Source organism: Staurois parvus, unplaced genomic scaffold, assembly GCF_062004578.1.
Source record: "Staurois parvus isolate SC_StPar_1 unplaced genomic scaffold, SC_StPar_1.0 ptg000715l, whole genome shotgun sequence".
NCBI classification, from domain to species: domain Eukaryota; kingdom Metazoa; phylum Chordata; class Amphibia; order Anura; family Ranidae; genus Staurois; species Staurois parvus.
In genome coordinates, this window is record NW_028318511.1 from 4,280,756 (window position 1) to 4,297,600 (window position 16,845).

Genomic DNA, 16,845 nt, shown 5'->3' on the forward strand with positions numbered 1-16,845 from the left:
TCAGTCAAGGACAGTATAGTGTCCGCCAAGGACAGTATAGTGTCAGACAAGGACAGTATAGTGTCAGACAAGGACAGTATAGTGTCAGGAAAGGACAGTATAGTGTCAGGAAAGGACAGTATAGTGTCAGACAAGGACAGTATAGTGTCAGACAAGGACAGTATAGTGTCAGGCTACGGCAGCAAAGTATCAGATTAAGGTGGTATAGTTTCAGATTAGGGTAATATATATTGGCAGGTTAGGTTTGGCTTTGGTGGGCACAGCTAAAATCTGGGGGGGGGGTCATTGCCCACCCCAGCACCTCCCTAGATTTAGCCATGCCAGCAGTGGCAGTTCGAGGGTTGAGACATATTATTTACCACTGACAGGGGTGCTTACAATGATTAGCTTTTATTCATTTATGTAAAACCTTTATCCCAAAAGGAAAACAAAATTGTTGCTGTAACAGTCTAAGACGTGTGAGCTGGAGTTCGGCATTAATTTGTTAATCAAGTCCATCTAAATCTGCTAGTGCATCTAACACTACCCTCTCCCCAGATTGGCAATTGTGCAGTCCAAATGTGTCTCCATTACTACTTCAGTGGAGTGGATACATCCTAAGATGTGAAGTATGTTACTGGCCAGATCACAAGGTGAAAATAAAGTAAAAAATATATAAAAAAAAAAAGAAAACTAATGCAGCCACCACATTTAGTGAATAGCAAGCTGCAATATATTAAATTCTTGTTTTGGTTTAATAACACTTTAAGATAATTTTTAAAGCCACTTTTATGATTCCTTCCCTGCTTCTTCCCTCCTATTTTATCACCATGCTACATTTTAAACAAAACCATTTTCATTACATACCTTAATTTAGAACCAGCGACATCATCACTGGTCTCTCTGCTTCTCTATGCAATGAAGGCAGATCATGGCTAGTAGGATGGGCTTGTGAAATGCTGTACATGGTTGCCAGAAAACATCACAGCATTTTGCCTGAGTACTTCTCTCAAGAGTTCCAGCCCTGATGCCAGCATTGAGCTGGCCCTTGGGAAAAGTTGTACATATAACAAAAATTCCTTTGTGGGTGGGTGTCATACTGGGGGAGCGGGCATCTCTAAGAAGCCAGTATTTGCATGCAGGCTCCACTACGTAAATCTGAGTCTTCATGACTGAAAGAACTGAAATTGAGTGAATGAAAACAGCAGGCCAGGGACAGTATGGCTGGGGAGGAATGAGCTGGATAATCCTGGACGTCCTCTAGCCAGGAAATGAGATAAATTTATCTGACCAGCTTTGGCTTTTAGTGCACACTGTAAGAATTTCACAGTGTGCAACTAACAAAGCATTATAAGTACAAAATAGAAATGTGTACAACTGTGCAAGACTGAAGCTGGAGTTCAGCTTTAATATCTTATCATGACATGTACAAGCTGGAAAATTACATTTTATAATATTTATTTTCAATAACAATTATAACTTACTTATTGAAACTGGACTTGTCGATGGAGAAGTGATGGTGACTGCAAACACAGGAAGAAACAACAAGATTTGGAAGCAGTTTTAGTGTCAGTATGAATCACTAAGGCTAGGTTCACACCAATGCAGGTTGCGGTTGATGCATTTTTCCCAGTGTGTCTTGCAGTGCGGTTTGCGTTTTCACACTTTTTTTATGCAGTTTACAATAATATTGCTAGGGGGAGGTGTCTGTTGTCATGCCAGAAAACACACGTGTATATGCATTTTTCATGCGTTTGTGATGTGTTTCCATTGAAGTCTATGAAACAAAAAATGCAACCTGCTGTGGGCAAAAAAGTTCCTGATCCTTACCAAATAAATGCACCAGTTGAAAACGCACAGATGTGACCGTGACCCATAAGAAGTCATGTTAACCTCCCCGGCGGTATTCCCAAGTGTAGCTCGGGGTAAAATTTCAGTACCAAAAGCGGTAACCCCGAGCTACACTCGGGCTTACCATGCGGCGTTGCTCAGGGGGTGCCTGCAGCACTTACCTTGTCCTTCGCTCCTGCGATGTGTCCCCTACAGCGTCCCCGGCCATCTCCTCCAGCCGATGCCGGCATCCGGCTTCCGTGTTCTGGTCCCTGTGACGTCAGGACGTATGGGCGCCGGAACCGGCGGCAAATTTGAAATTTTTTTTAAAAATTTCATTTTTTTAATAATGATTATTATATAGTAAAACATTGCTGTTTCAATGCATTTCACATACATTTTGTCCCTAGTGCTTTGTCCTGTCCCCTGCCTGCATTTTGACTGTTCTTTCTGCCTGGAAACTTAGAAAAGTCCATGGTGTCCAAAAAGCGTCCCTTTATGTCAAAAGCGGTTTTAGACCGGCTAGAGAACAGCGATAGTAAATCAGAACCACTTGCAAAATTGAGTGATAATGATTCGTGGGGAAATTCGTCATCAGACACTGAAAAAGATTTTGCAACTTTGCTCAGCGATGTGCAAATTTGCCTCTGTATTTCAAATTTCAGTGTTTTTGGTTTGATTATATTATTGAATTAAATTTATTATTATAATATTATTATTTTTATGATTATTAATTAAATTATAATTTATGATTTTGTGTTTCAAGTTTTATCATTTCCGGAATGTTTACTAGACAGATTTCAGTGAGTTATTCCTAAAAATTACAGCCTACAATAAAAAACTACATATTTCCATGCAAAAAATGGTACTGCTTTCAGCACCAAAAATCAGAAATAATCATACCGCCAGGGAGGTTAAATGGACTGTAGTGCATTTCTGCAAAACTGAAAACGCACTGCAAAAAAGCATAGGTGTGAAGCTAGCCTAACAAAATATTTTTGACCAATAAGCAAAGAATTGTAAGTGTACATAAAATTCCATCTCTAATCATGCAAGAAGTTATACAGGTACAATGATTATTTATTGATTATTATGATACTATTATTATATATGATTATTATTTATAAATGACAATCATCTTTAAGACATTCATCACCAGTTTCCAAAAATGTAGTCTCCGTGGATACCTTACTTAGGACCTGATGAGATATGGAACACACTTGGGCTGATCTACCGAAGAAGCTGAAAATATTCTCTCAACAAATTGTGTGATTATTCACTTCAGTTATCCAATCACTTGAAAAGCAAATTTCGGTTCACTTTCAATACTCAGAAAACAGGAAATTGTTTTTCCTATGATTGGTTACAAGGAATTAAAGGCTAAGGTCACCTTTTTTTTCTAAATTCCAGCTCCCTATGTTCCAATATACAATTAATATATGTCTCTTGCAGAAAAGAAAAAGCTTTCTATGATTTGCCAAAACTATATCATAGGTGGACACTCCTATATACCCAATCAGGCAGGCTCTTGCACTACATAGTTGATGGTGGACGTTACAGACTTTTTCAATACTACTGCCTACATGTGACATATGGCTAGTGGCCAGTGCAGTTACCAGACTCTAGTGCAGCAATGGGATCTTTAGAATCTGTTGATAACTAGGCATAACAAAAAAATACCTTCCATACTGCAAGAGTTAAATGCCCGTGTAACACACTGCTCTGTTACTGTTTGCAGGATATTGATTGAACACAAAATGGCAGTGTTCCTCAATTTAGTTATTACAGACTTGAGTATAGAAAAGCATTGTTGAACTTGTATGCAGAAGGCAGGACTGTTGTGCCCAGCCAGGCTAAAAGCAGACTACATTTCCCAGAGAAGCTGGCAAAGGGGCGAGAGCCTATATATTCAAAAGCTTGGGAACTTTTCTGGAGGAAGTAGAGACACTGCGTGAGGTGCAGGTGATGACACGTGCTGGATGCAGAGGGCCCAGGCCAGTTCAATTTGCATTGGGAAGTCGGAAGGAAGTACTACAGATCGTTTGTGTTGCTGACAGCAGAGGGTTGCCCCATTGCATGCTGGGAGTGGTATTTATGTTCTGTGAGCACATGGGTTATGGGTCTTTTCCTGGAGAGGATAGCACAAGGCCAGGCTGGAGGTAGTCTTACCTTGCCTGGCACTTGCTGTCATGTGGCCTCACATGGGTGACCTGAGGGCTTAAAGTGAGAAGTAGCGACCCGGGTTTTTGGTGCGCTGACTGAGGGGAGCTGTCTGCCAAAGATCTGTCTGGTATCACAGGAGGGTATTGCTTGGAAGATTGGAAGGAGGCTGCCATTCTGTCCTTGGGCCTTGTGAGTACAGGCACTAAGAGATCTTGGGGACCATGTGTTCTTTTCTACCCATCTGGTGCTTGATATTCAGCATGGGTCTGAGACAAGGGGAGCACGGGCTAGTGTTCTGAAGATCTTGACCAACTGTTGCTACTGCATGGGACTTTAGATGTCCTCGGTGCGAATAGTTCTAATTTTGGAGTATTTTACTAAATTGCCAATCCCCATCCCCAGTTCTATAATAAAACTCCAAAAACCACATCCCCTAGACTGGTCATTGGAGACAACGAGTGAAAGTGTGTGTGTGTGCACCTGGCTGTGGAAAAACTGTTGCAGCTGGCTGCGGGGCGAAACAAGTGGAGACCTGAGCAACAATTCAAGCAGCTCCTGCGGTGGCAGCGCTCCATCTACATAACCATCTTTACAGTTAAATCCTGTTCCCAGTCATCGAGAACCCAAAAGTGAGTTAGCCCAAATTCTTGATAGCATACTGTATTTCAGCTCATTTTGGGAAAGATATCTCAGTGCTGGAATTGGCGTTCAAACTCTAGTCCTGCAGGACATTTTTAGGTTCGTTCCAAAGTGGTACTGTGCTTTATTATTTGGCTGGTTTGTGCACGCTTACTTTTATTTCTTTTGTACGTGTACTATTTTATTTACTTTGATCTCAATACAATCAGAGTACTGATTCACCTTAAACTGTATGATTACTTTGGGTTTGACAGCCAGGAGGCTCCCCTGATCATGGTCTTATGGCAGTGTCAGCAAGGGCTGTGCTTCCAAATCAGGCTCAAAACAGACAGGCAATGCAAAGATACTCAGCGGCTCTTAAGGGGGAAGCACTACACTTGTTAAGTCTAAGGCGTTGCAGAAGAAACTGTACTACTTACCTGGTTCCCTGTTCCAGTACTCTAGTAGGCTCTCTCCATCTATGTCACCAGTTTTTGGAAAGGGTTGACTTACTAATGGCAAATAGACTGTGCACTCTGCAAGCAAATTTGCTCTAGAGCTTAGTAAATGAAGAAAAATGTCGCTGACTTCCATCATTTAATCATGTGCAAGAACAAATGCTGTTTTTTTTCCCTGCATATGATTGGGTGTTTTTTGCAAACTGAACTTTTGCCTCATTTACTAAGCTCTGGAGCAAATTCCCTTGAAGAGTGCAACTGTACTTGCAAAGAGCACAGTCTATTTGCCTTTATTAAATTATCCCCATAGTCTCCTCTTTGAGTTGCTCCTTGCGAAGGTCACACTTTAGCCTCCACCATGTACAATACAGAGTTAGTAGCCCTACACTGTATGTGATGATGCTGAGGTTCTTCCCACATACTAGGGCTTCAGAGCATTTAAGCCTTGCAGTGAGGGGTTGCCCCTTGCAAGAGTTTTTCTTTGTCATTGCACCTGGAATTAAGCTTTAATAAATCACTCCAAAACATTATCAAATTGAAAATCAAGCGGACCATCTACAAAAGATTTTTTTTCTGTACAGCTTAATAAACACCAACTCATGTTGGAATTATTACCTGTTGTGGTTGGTACAGTTGTTGTAGTAGTGGTAGTGGTGATGGATGTGGTGATGGGTGTAGAACTTGGACAAAGCTCATACTCCATTTTCTGTGCTCCTTTCACACATTTTGTTACAAAGCAATCTCCAGACCTCTCTTCTCTGTTGATGACGTCTCCTTCTTTATATGTTACACCATTGATTATACAGAAACAGGCTGTAATCAACAAAACAGACAGAACATTTTATATTTCTAAATACAAAAAGAAAATAAAAGTATCACTCTTTTATCCCAATCCCAATGGACTGCCTAAAAGGAGGTAATAATCATGGCTAGATGCAGCTGGAGTGGGTACCAGAACTAGATAATTATCCAGCTAAGGAGGAAAATGTGGTAACAGTAAATTCCAGAAAATTGTTTTCGAAAGTGTCCTTACCCTTGAAAGCTAAATAAATCAATTAATAGCTGTAAATAAATATTGCATCTTAGGGCAGCACAGTGGCTTAATGGTAAGCTATTCTGCCTTGCAGGGCTAGGGTCATTGGTTTGAATTCCAACACTACCTACATGAAGTTTGCATGTCCCTGTTCTTGTATTGGTTTCCTACCACACTTCAAAGACAAGCTGATAGGTTAACTGTCCTTAGAATGCATGTGAAGTAAAGATAAAAGACTGTATGCTCCTTGAGTCCAGGGACTGATGTGCATGTGTATGAGGGTTTTGTTAAACACTCTATTTGGTATATACAAGCCCCTCTTTAAAGGATAAGTTCACCTTTCAGAACATACTCAGGGTGTAATAAGTACCATGTTACAAACGGCCTGGCCCCTGCACCCCCCTCCTTCTGCTCCCCACTAGTTGTTACAATTTTTTTAAAAAAAGTGGCAGTTCAGGGCTCCGCCCACCCTGCCGCGTCACTCATTCACAGTATTCTCTGACACAGGTCAGGGGCAGACTTGCATGGCACCAGTGATCTACTGATCGCTGATGCAGTGCTTTAGAGGCCCCAGAAACAAAAAATAATAAATGTACATTTTTTTTACCTGAAAAAAATGTGCATTTAATATATTTTCTTAAAATATGAACTTATCCTTTAAGTAGTTTATCCCTCCCCACGTTTAACAAAAAGAACAGAATAGCATAGAATAAAATAGGAAGAATATAGCCGCCTTCCAAAATTCAAATTTCGAATTGAATAGAACCAGCTACTGTTCACAATAAATTTGGATCAATTCGATATTTTCAATTCAAATTTGATTTGAATAGTTCAAATTTACTGGAAAAATTTAAATCTGGTCGAAAACGAATAAAGGAAACTAAAGTAAACAAATTTAATTACCAATGCATTGAAACAAAATTAGTAACTCAACATATTGATACAGAAAAAAACAAACGTTTTCATTCTCCATATGCCTACTTCTCAAGGATAGTGGTGAGTCCCTGAGTGAGCCAGTGTGAGCTAAGTAGCACCACAGCAAACCTGTCCTGTATGCCTCCATGAGTGTTTGACTACAGATCAGGATTGCAGGAACATATCACCTGTTGTATACCACTATTGGTATTTGAATCTGCAGTAAAATATGTTAAAGATGAGAAACAGCTTATTATTGTGTGGAGTGGAATCTTGGCCTTAGTAGGCCAGAGCACAGCCTATGTAAAGCCATGCAGAGAAGTAGAAGAGTTCAGCAGCCAGCTCAGGACAGGAGTGGTGGTGGCTAGGTGACATTGGGTCCTGGTGGTGGGGTGACCTTGAAAGGTCTGTGATACACCCATCAGGATGACCAAGCTACTGTAAAGTGTCCTTGGCTGTGACACAGGACCATACCCATTTTGGTGCAAAAGTGTTTTTGACTGCAGACCCTGCCCCTGCTAAAGAGATTTTCAATTACTTCCTGACCCGACTGGAAGTGAAAGGAAATTTCCCAGATGGGGACACAGACTATAACAAAACATATGCTTCAGTGGAATCAATAAGGTTTAGAGCTTCTGTCAGGTTAATATTATAAAAGCATCACAGGCATTCTATACCTTCCCCTCTAAAACGTTCTGGTTGGACCTAGGAAATAGGGGTCCAACACAAGAATGCTTTCGTCTTGAATGTTTCATGTACATATGATTTTTTTTAAATTCAGTTAAAATGTATATAAATCCCAAAACAAAAAATGACACATTACAGTAGACTACAGTTCTAGATGTAGTGGCTGCATTAGTTTTCTCTTTTTTTCCTTCATTTTCACTTGGTGATCCTGCCATTAACAGACTTCCTGTTTTAGAGTGTCAACGCTCACTTCATTGAAGAAACAGCATTGTCACTATAGGCTGCTCTCCTGATTTGGACTCCTCCTCCCCCCTTTTCTATATCATTGGGTCTGTAGTCCACAGATTTGGGAGGACTGACAACATATTTGAGATTTTAGTTAAGTGTACAGAAAATAATGGACACTGGATTACTGACAGGATGAACAGGTATTTTTCTGTATTTACAAAAAATGTTCTTTTCCTGAGAAAGAAAATTAATATAGTCATTGTACAGTTTTTAGAAAATGATTATCTGCAAAATATCCAGTTCATGTTCTTGGGTTTAGATATACTTGTATCAAATGTTTTCTAATCTTCATATTACAGTTATGGATATAATTTCTCAATATTGTCTGTATTTCCCAGATTACACCCAACCAAAGAAAGAGAGGTGGTCCAGCACTGAACCCTTAAAGGATATCTAAACCTAAAAATAAAAATAATTATAATTTACTGCATGTTACCAGTTCCTCTATGTGGTGGCTGCATTAAGCCTCATACACACAATGAGAATATTATTATTATTATTATACAGAATTTATATAGTGCCAACAGTTTGCACAGCGCTTTACAAAATGAGGGAAAACAGTACAGAATATCAGAACAATGACTGTCCTTTTTTTTTCCATGCTAGTCTCATCGAAAATGAAAAAGTTATGAAAATTCTCATATGACACAATATAACATCCCGCAGTGATATATGTATTGTAATGTAAATTTTTGTTTCCGAGCATGCACAGCCTTGGTCACATTTTTTTTTCTGGCTGAATACTGTACCAATTAAACAAAAATTATTAATTTTGGTATCGTACGAAAAAAATTTTCAGGCTTGTCCCTTTGGAGTATTTTGCATGAACTGTTCTGATCGGCTCTCAGAAGCTGTGTACTAACAATCAGATTATCGGACAATCACTCTGAAAGCTGTATTTTTTATCTGATTTTCTCATCGTGTGTACTAGGCTTAAGTTTACAGGCATTTCCTTTACTTTCTCCTGGTGATCCTACCAATTTCTTCTCCTAGGGTGGCAGTGCTGACTTACTATCTATAGAGGAGCACACTAAGCTGCTCTCTTGATTTGAGCTTTACATACCTCCCCTTCCCCTCATCTTTAGTACATAGAATGGAAGTGTTCTGTAGTCCACAGAAGATGGCTGACAAAGATGAAAAGATTGTTTGAGATCTTAGTTCAGTGCACAGGAAGGTTCCCACACACAAAGCCAGGGCAGGATTAATAGGTATTTTCTATATTTGAAGAAAATATACTTAGCCTAAAAAAAAAAAAAAAAAAAAAATCCACCTCGTCTCAGGACTGGAGAGCTGCAATATATTACATTTTTATTCTTGGGTTTAGATATGCTTTAAAGTAGTTGTAAAGGCTGAAGGTTTTCTACCTTCATGCATTCCATGCATGAAGGTAAAAAACCTTCTGTGTGCAGCGACTTCTCCAGCTCCCCCCAGTCCTTACCTGAGCCCCTTCTGATCCAGCGACGTTCTCGACAGCCTCTGCTGTCTGGGGACTCATTCTCCTCATTGGCTGAGACCTCCAATAGTCTCCTGCTGCTGTCAATCACAGCCAGAGAGATCAGGGGAGGGGCTAAACCGTGGCTCTACGTGGCTTATGGATGCATAGAGCAGTGGCTCAGGGACGTGCATGCAGTGGTGCCCCTAGGGTGAGAAGCTTTCCCTGGGATCACTTGAAGGGGAGGAGCCAGAAGCACCAGCGGGGACCCAAAAAGAAGAGAATCTGGGCTGCTCTGTGCAAAACCACTGGTAAATATAGACATGTTTGTTATTTTTAAGATAAAAAAATCAAAGCTTTAGTGTCACTTTATCTACTACATAATATCTAAGATATGTATTTTACTGGTAATTCAGAAGAGTATTAAACCCGATATTTTTACTTTCCTCTATATTAAAGCATTGGACATGTATCCCTTTTTAGTACCTTCTAAATCTTCAAAAAAAGGAATGTTAACGAGATACAGATGTCATCTCCAGGTGATGACATCACTCGCGCTTGCGCAGTTCACTGTGCATTCACGTCAGACTGCCTGTGCTTTGACTGCAGAGAGCATTGTGCCATGATGGTGATCCTATATGCATGCACAGGAGTGACTTCATCATGGTCTGGCCATTCAAGTGGCTGAGATCTATACGGGGTGACACTGGTGTAGCGGCAAGATGTGTCTCCCATGTAGATATGTCCCCCCTGAAGCAACTGCGCATGTCCCGGTTTCAAGAAAAGGTAAGTTGTAAAGAAAGTTGGCGATCCCCGCAGGATCTGTTATGCTCAATCCGTAGATCCGATCCATTCTGTGGGGATCCTCGGAGAGGGTGTCACCAAGTGTTACCGCACCAAGTAGCACCAACCCTAGGGACTCCTCTGCCTATTTATAATTACTAAAGAAGATGAAGCTCATGGCTATCAGGTAGTCAAGCTTTAGAGATATTTTTTTCAAAGGTAAGAATTGATACCACTCATGCCCATGCTGCAATGCTGAACACTTTTCACACACCAAGTCTGATCTTATAGAGAAAATGGCAAATTGCTCCACCGCTGTATATCTGGAAAAAGAGAGTTCTGTAAGAACATGCTGAGCATACCTGACTCATTGTAGGTACAGTCAACCTTCCCTCCTGCAGTACAAATACTAAAAAAAAAAAAGAAAATGTATTATAAAGAGCAACAATAATAAATCATTCGTACATTTTAAAGGAATCCCCACAAGCAACAGTTAAACTGGCAAATAGCCCATATTATGCCACCTTCCTTTGTAAAGTAAAGAATTCACTAAGGTAGCAACATTATACCACTTATACACAATGGGGGGAGGGGATTTACTAAAACTGGTGCACACGGAATCTGGTGCAGCTGTGCATGGTAGCCAATCAGCTTCTAACTTCAGCTTGTTCAATTAGGCTTTGACAAATAAAAGCTGATTGGTTTCTGAGACGCACAAAGTTTATTAAATCAACCCCATATTGTCAGAAAATATAATCACATTGTTGCATGAGTCTCACAGCATGTAAAGTGAAATATATATTCTGAATCCCCAGCTATGGAATAATTTCCATTGTCCTACAGCATCTACAGAAAAAAAGATAAACACATTATCGGCGCTTAAAGCGGATAATGGTTTCACCCAGTGCTTTTTTTTCAGCAGGAGCATGGGGGTACGCAGTTCTGGTACCTCCAGCACTGGATATATGTAATGGCAAGGGGTACTGGGGTGGACTGAAGGGTCTATTGATGCTTGCTGCTAGGGGATCTATTGCTGGAGAAAATTTATTTTTGAGTGGGGAGGGTCTAATGTTTCTGGGGGGTAACTTTTTGCTGGGGAGGATCTACTGTTGAGGGAGGGGTCCATTATTACTGGCTGCTGGAGGATTTAGAGATCTGTCATTGTTGCTAGGGTTCTGTATTCCCTAAAGTGGGCAGTACTGGAAGGTGGGTAGGAGGTGGAACCAATGGATGGTGCCTTAAGGCAGGTAGGGGTCAGAGACAAGGGTGACTCGGGGGGGGGGGGGGTTCCTGCACCTATTCTCTGAGAAAAAAAGCCCTGGTTTTACCCATCAAATTTTTAATACATACAGTCCTGTGATCTAGGCTAGACAGCACAACAGGCCATTGACCTACACTGCAGCAGCAAAGCTTAGTTTAGAGAATCTTGGTCAAACCACATACCCAGCTTAATGATTGGATAACTAAAGAGCAGCAACATGCTCATGAGGTCATCAGTCAGAAAATATGCCTTGTCAGCCCATGAGCAGCAGAGAATGAAAGGCTGCAAGCGCTGTTCTTCCTCTCTCAGGGCCAATTTACATTATGCGTGGTGACAGACGGTTTACCACATGGTAAAATGTCTGCCGCCGCAGGGACACACAGGAAACAATTGATGCAGCCTAAAGCTAGACTGCAGTGTGCTGCGATAACATGCAAACATTCTGCATTTTAGCACAGCACATTGGTCCGAGATGCACTGCAATGCCAAGCAGCACATTGCACTGCCCAACATTGAGTGAATGAAGTGTACATTTTGTACACTTCAAATAAAGCTTGTACAAGTAAAAAAAAAAAAGAAAAATTGGGATGCACTGAATTGTGCACCTCACTGCCCCCTAGCACAGCTGGCAATGGAGAGCTTTCACTGCGGTAGCTCTTCTTACAGTGTGAATTTGCCCTTAGTCTGAGTGCCACAGATAGGGAAATATCTCAAAAGGCTCATATCAAAACAGAATCAGGTACTTACACTAACTGTATTTAAAAATGAAAAATAAGAAATTAAAAATTGTGAAGAGAGCATCTCTATGTGCAATAATAACAGCTCGCTATTGTTTCAGTTACCCCCTGTAACGTCAAATAGTCACACCCACCTCTTAAAGTGTTACTAAACCCAGGACCCTGCATTCACTGTATCTGGTCTCCCACAGTACACACAACATGGAAATGCAATTATTTTAGTAAATATAAACTGCTAAATTCCTTTTCTCACCAGCAGTTAGAGCAGTCTTGTGACTTCTATCAGTGTTCAGCAGAGCACTGGTTAAAGTTTGTAGGAGGAGTTTTCTCTAGGAAGATGCAGAACCCCTGTCCTTTGTCTGGACAGTGCTGATTGGCCCTGTGCTGATCACATGCACTCTCCCAAGAAAAAAAAACCTCTAGCAATACACACCAAATTGAGCATGTGCAGTGTCTCCACACTATATGTTTTATCAAAAGATAAGAGGGAGACACTAGAAGAAGGGAAGGATCAGAGAAGACAGGATCAAACAGCATTTTTACACAATGCAGAGGATTAACCCCCTAGGTTCCACAGTGAGTATAACAAGAATGCTTTACTGCATATACAGACTGATTTTACTGTTGTGGGTTTAGTAACATTTTAAGTTTACTGAGTTGCTTGAGAGTATTAGCCTTTTTATGCCTGTGGTTAGCCTAAGTTCCCTTAGACAGAAGTATAATTCTTAATGTTTTAATATGAGGGATGTGTTAGCCATATAGTAGACCCAAGTATATTGAAATAGTTTTGTGTATCAAAATAGCAAAAGTAACTTTAGGGAAATATCCTGAAGACCACTTATAAGTGAATCATTGCTTTCACTCAACAAGGATCTTTACAATAGGCTCAAAGGGGTATTTAATCCCTGGATATTTTAATTGAAAGGTCCTTAAAGTTAAATGTGTTTGTTCTGACCCACAAAATGCTGCAAAGCTTGTTTTGTATGTATAAATGCCATCTAAATAGACCATTAAATAAAGTACATCTAAGTAGAAATTGTTAGAATTGTTATTCTTTTTTTCCACCTTCCACAGCAGATCCTGTGTCTTACCAACTGTGACAACTCTTGAAACTGGGTATATGATCCCCAATATCATAGCGGGTGCTATTAACGAAACAGCCACATAGTTCTGCGGGCACGCAAATCCTCTTTGACTCATCATAAATAGGTTTCTCTTTCGGGCAAGTTGGGTAGCAGCCTAATAAAATGCAAAATTATTTTTTGAGTTACTTTCATACTGCTGGTTAGTTCCCAGAAAATAACTAGACCACATACAATTTAAACATATTTAATATATACATGATAGGGTTGCTTTAATAAAGAAGTAGAGCACATTCACTTTCAGAATGAATTTGTGCTTATCTTACTGAATGAGGTGAAACAGTGAAAATTAACTTTTTTTAGGATACCCAATAATGTACAAAGGAAATAAAAAACAGAATTTTTGCTTGCACATGATTGCATGATTGAACAGAAATGCATGGGTGACTAGCCAACAGCATAACTTTTCCACATCCCTAAGACTTCACAATGGTCTCCAGGAAAGAGGATAATGACACTTTTTTCAGGTGCTACTACTAAGTATATAATATTTATATATCAAAGTATTTGATTATAATCTTTTTTCTATTTAAGTCTTCCATTAAAAAAAGATGTGTTTATGCCATGATTAGCAGGAGTTAGTTTTTGGAGGCCCATCTGTAGAATTAACATCTGACCTATAGATAGGATCCACATCTTCTTGATGAAGCAGGCAGGATAGCCAGTGAAACTTGTTGAAGATTAATACCTCTAACCCAATACTAGAACTAGAAGCTACTTCAACAATAAATAGTCAGCCAACAAACAATTCACCCTGCTGACCTCTGGGGTATTTGAGGGCATTATTTCTAGGAACATCACCATTTCATTAAGTTATCTGCATACTTCCTAAAAGGTATCAACATTTGCACTTGGTACTCTTGAAAGGTGTTTTTTTTAAAGATTTAGATCGGTGATCTCCAAACTTTGGCCCGGGGACCGGATGTGGCCCTTTGATTGCCTTTATCTGGCCCTTGGGGCACTCTTCCTTGCACTGATTTGAGGCACCATTCCTTCCACTAACACCAACATTGGGACATAATTCCTCCCACTACAGAACACTATTACTTCCACTAACACTAAAGATAATGCACTTTTCCTCCCACTGATACCATCATTGGGGTACTGTTCCTGTCACTGACATCAACAATGGGGCATAATTCCATCCACTGATATAAAATAGAAAGCACTATTACTCCTGCTAACACTAAAGATGGGGCACTTTTCCCTTTTCCTCCTACTGATACCATCGATGATGCACTACTCCTGCCACCAAAGTTGGGGCACCTGTCCTTTCACTGACACCAGTATTGGGGCAAATTTTCTTTCATTGATGCCAATGTTGGGGAACCATTCCTTCCACTGGCACCAATGTTGGGGTACTATTCGTCTCACTGATACCAATAATAGGGCGCTATTCCTTCTACTGACGCCAATTATTGGCCACTATTTCTGTGGCATTTTCCACTCCCACTGGTTACAGTTTGGCCACCCCTAAAGTCATAAGACCAGAAAACTGGCCCTTTGTTCAGACAGTTTGGAGACCCCTGATTTAGATAATACAAAGCAACATTTTAATCAAATACTTTGAAATATATGTTGTATACTAAGTAATAACATTCAAAAAAATCCCATAGTCATCTTTCCTGGTGTTTATGATTGTATTATTGAAATTAGAACAACTTTTCTTCATTCACTAAGCTAAGGAAATGTTCGATCTGGAAAGTGAATTTGGCTTAGCTTAGTGAAAGAAGTTAAATTACGCTGAACTAAATCATCCAATTGTTTGCAAGCAAAAATCCTGCTTGAAGTGATTACGTATTCCTTGCAACATGAATATTGACTTTGTTTTACAACATAGGTTAAGTAACAATTTATTTAGAAAAGTGAGAATTCACATCCTTCGATTTCCTAAATTGGGGAAAATTAAAAGATTTTTATGATGGAGAGAACACTATTCCAGTAATGTGCTTTATTCTCTCTAGGTAAGTCTTTCTCAACCTTTTTACTTTTCCTCATGGAACTCTGATAAAAATGAATACATCTACAACATACAAAACATCATCAGTTAGAAATTGTAGATATAATAAAAAAATAAAGATACAAATGAAAAAATACAGACTGTGGCTCTCCCAGAGTATTTGACACCCAAAGTGGATTTTTTTAGGGTTCCACTGCAGTTGGTGATCAGTAGGAGGAAGAATGCCCCTTACATTTGTCCTCATTGGAAAAAATGCCACCCTTGAAGACAGCTAAAAAGATCATGTAGTTCAACTGTTGCTTATCTGAGAGAAAAGAGTAGGGGTTTCCAATGATCCTTAACCACTGGCTCTGCCCAGTGGCATTGGACCTGTAATTATGCAGCCCCCATCAGGTGGAAAGTCAATTCACCACTGCTTATTGCTTAAGGAACCCCTAGCAGTTTCTGGAGGAACGAGTTCCACTGAATCCAGGTTGAGAAAGGCTGATCCAGACAATTGTAGTTTGAAATGCTGTCACATAGCACTAAACCTCTAAAGCCAACGTTTTTTGTTTTCGATAGAGTGTCCTTTGTCTCCAGGATAGAAATGAGTGAGAATCAGAAATAATGAGTTGTTACTAGTACAGCAATACAGGCAAAGTCTTCCAAAGGGGAGACTTGCTCTAGTGATAGCTGTCTAACAGGAGATTTGCATCACTTCCTCTCATTTTCTATTATGACTACAGGACAGGAAGTTAAGGGAAATCTCAGTGGGACAGATGGCACAAATAAACATGACAGTGGTTTTAACTATTCTCTACTCTATCCAAAATTTTTTAAAAAGGTTGGTCTTTAGATGTGCTATACTTTATTCACATCTTAAAGCTACAATATTTGTATTGTTAACATGTTTAGATATGATATTATGTTTTATGAGTACTTAGGCGTGATATACTCAGAGACTGTTTTATCATGAAATTAAGAATAGAATAGAATAGTTGTGGGAAACTCACCTTCCAGGTAAGTGATGGTGACATTTATATATACATTGTTAATAGAACGACACGTCTTTATGCCGTCGTTGCCACAAGCGTGATAATGCCACTCACATTCATCTTTAGGGTTATAGTAGTCACAAAATATGGCTAGAGGGGAAAGAATGTATTAAATTTGGTGTATACAGTCCAGTATCAGTATTTGACCTTGCATTATACAGTATATGTGAATTAAAGCAGATCTAGATTGAGACAATTGTATCCTTCAACAGTGGGAGACAAGTAAACTGTGAATTATATAATATTAACAGTATGATTTCTGCGACTGCTGTTTTCCATGTGTCTATTTGTCATTTGTTCTGTAGTGCTGTGTTTCTTTGAGCCTTTCCCCATAATAATGGAGATAAATGCTATCACCAGGCAACACTAGACCCAATCCCTGGATGACATCGGTCAGGACACTAGCAAATCCATTAATCAGAGGTAGGAGTGGGCAGGATTTGCCTCTTGTTATGCCAGACTCATGATAGGTTCCTCTCAGCCTCGAAGAACAGGAGATGCCTGGATGTTGTCATACATACGGTT

At 39.8% G+C, this 16,845-nt stretch overlaps 1 protein-coding gene across 1 annotated transcript in view; it reads right to left on the reverse strand.

Moving 5' to 3' along the window:
- Positions 1–16,845, reverse strand: part of LOC149445621 (mucin-5AC-like) — a 173,919-nt gene that overhangs the window by 99,640 nt on the left and 57,434 nt on the right. The window contains exons 25-29 of the mRNA XM_089653506.1: positions 16,279–16,410; positions 13,276–13,423; positions 10,549–10,595; positions 5,664–5,861; positions 1,464–1,502 (exon numbers count right to left, since the gene is read on the reverse strand). Of these exons, the coding sequence (XP_089509632.1) occupies positions 1,464–1,502; positions 5,664–5,861; positions 10,549–10,595; positions 13,276–13,423; positions 16,279–16,410 (564 nt within the window). The remainder of the gene's footprint in view (positions 1–1,463; positions 1,503–5,663; positions 5,862–10,548; positions 10,596–13,275; positions 13,424–16,278; positions 16,411–16,845) is intronic.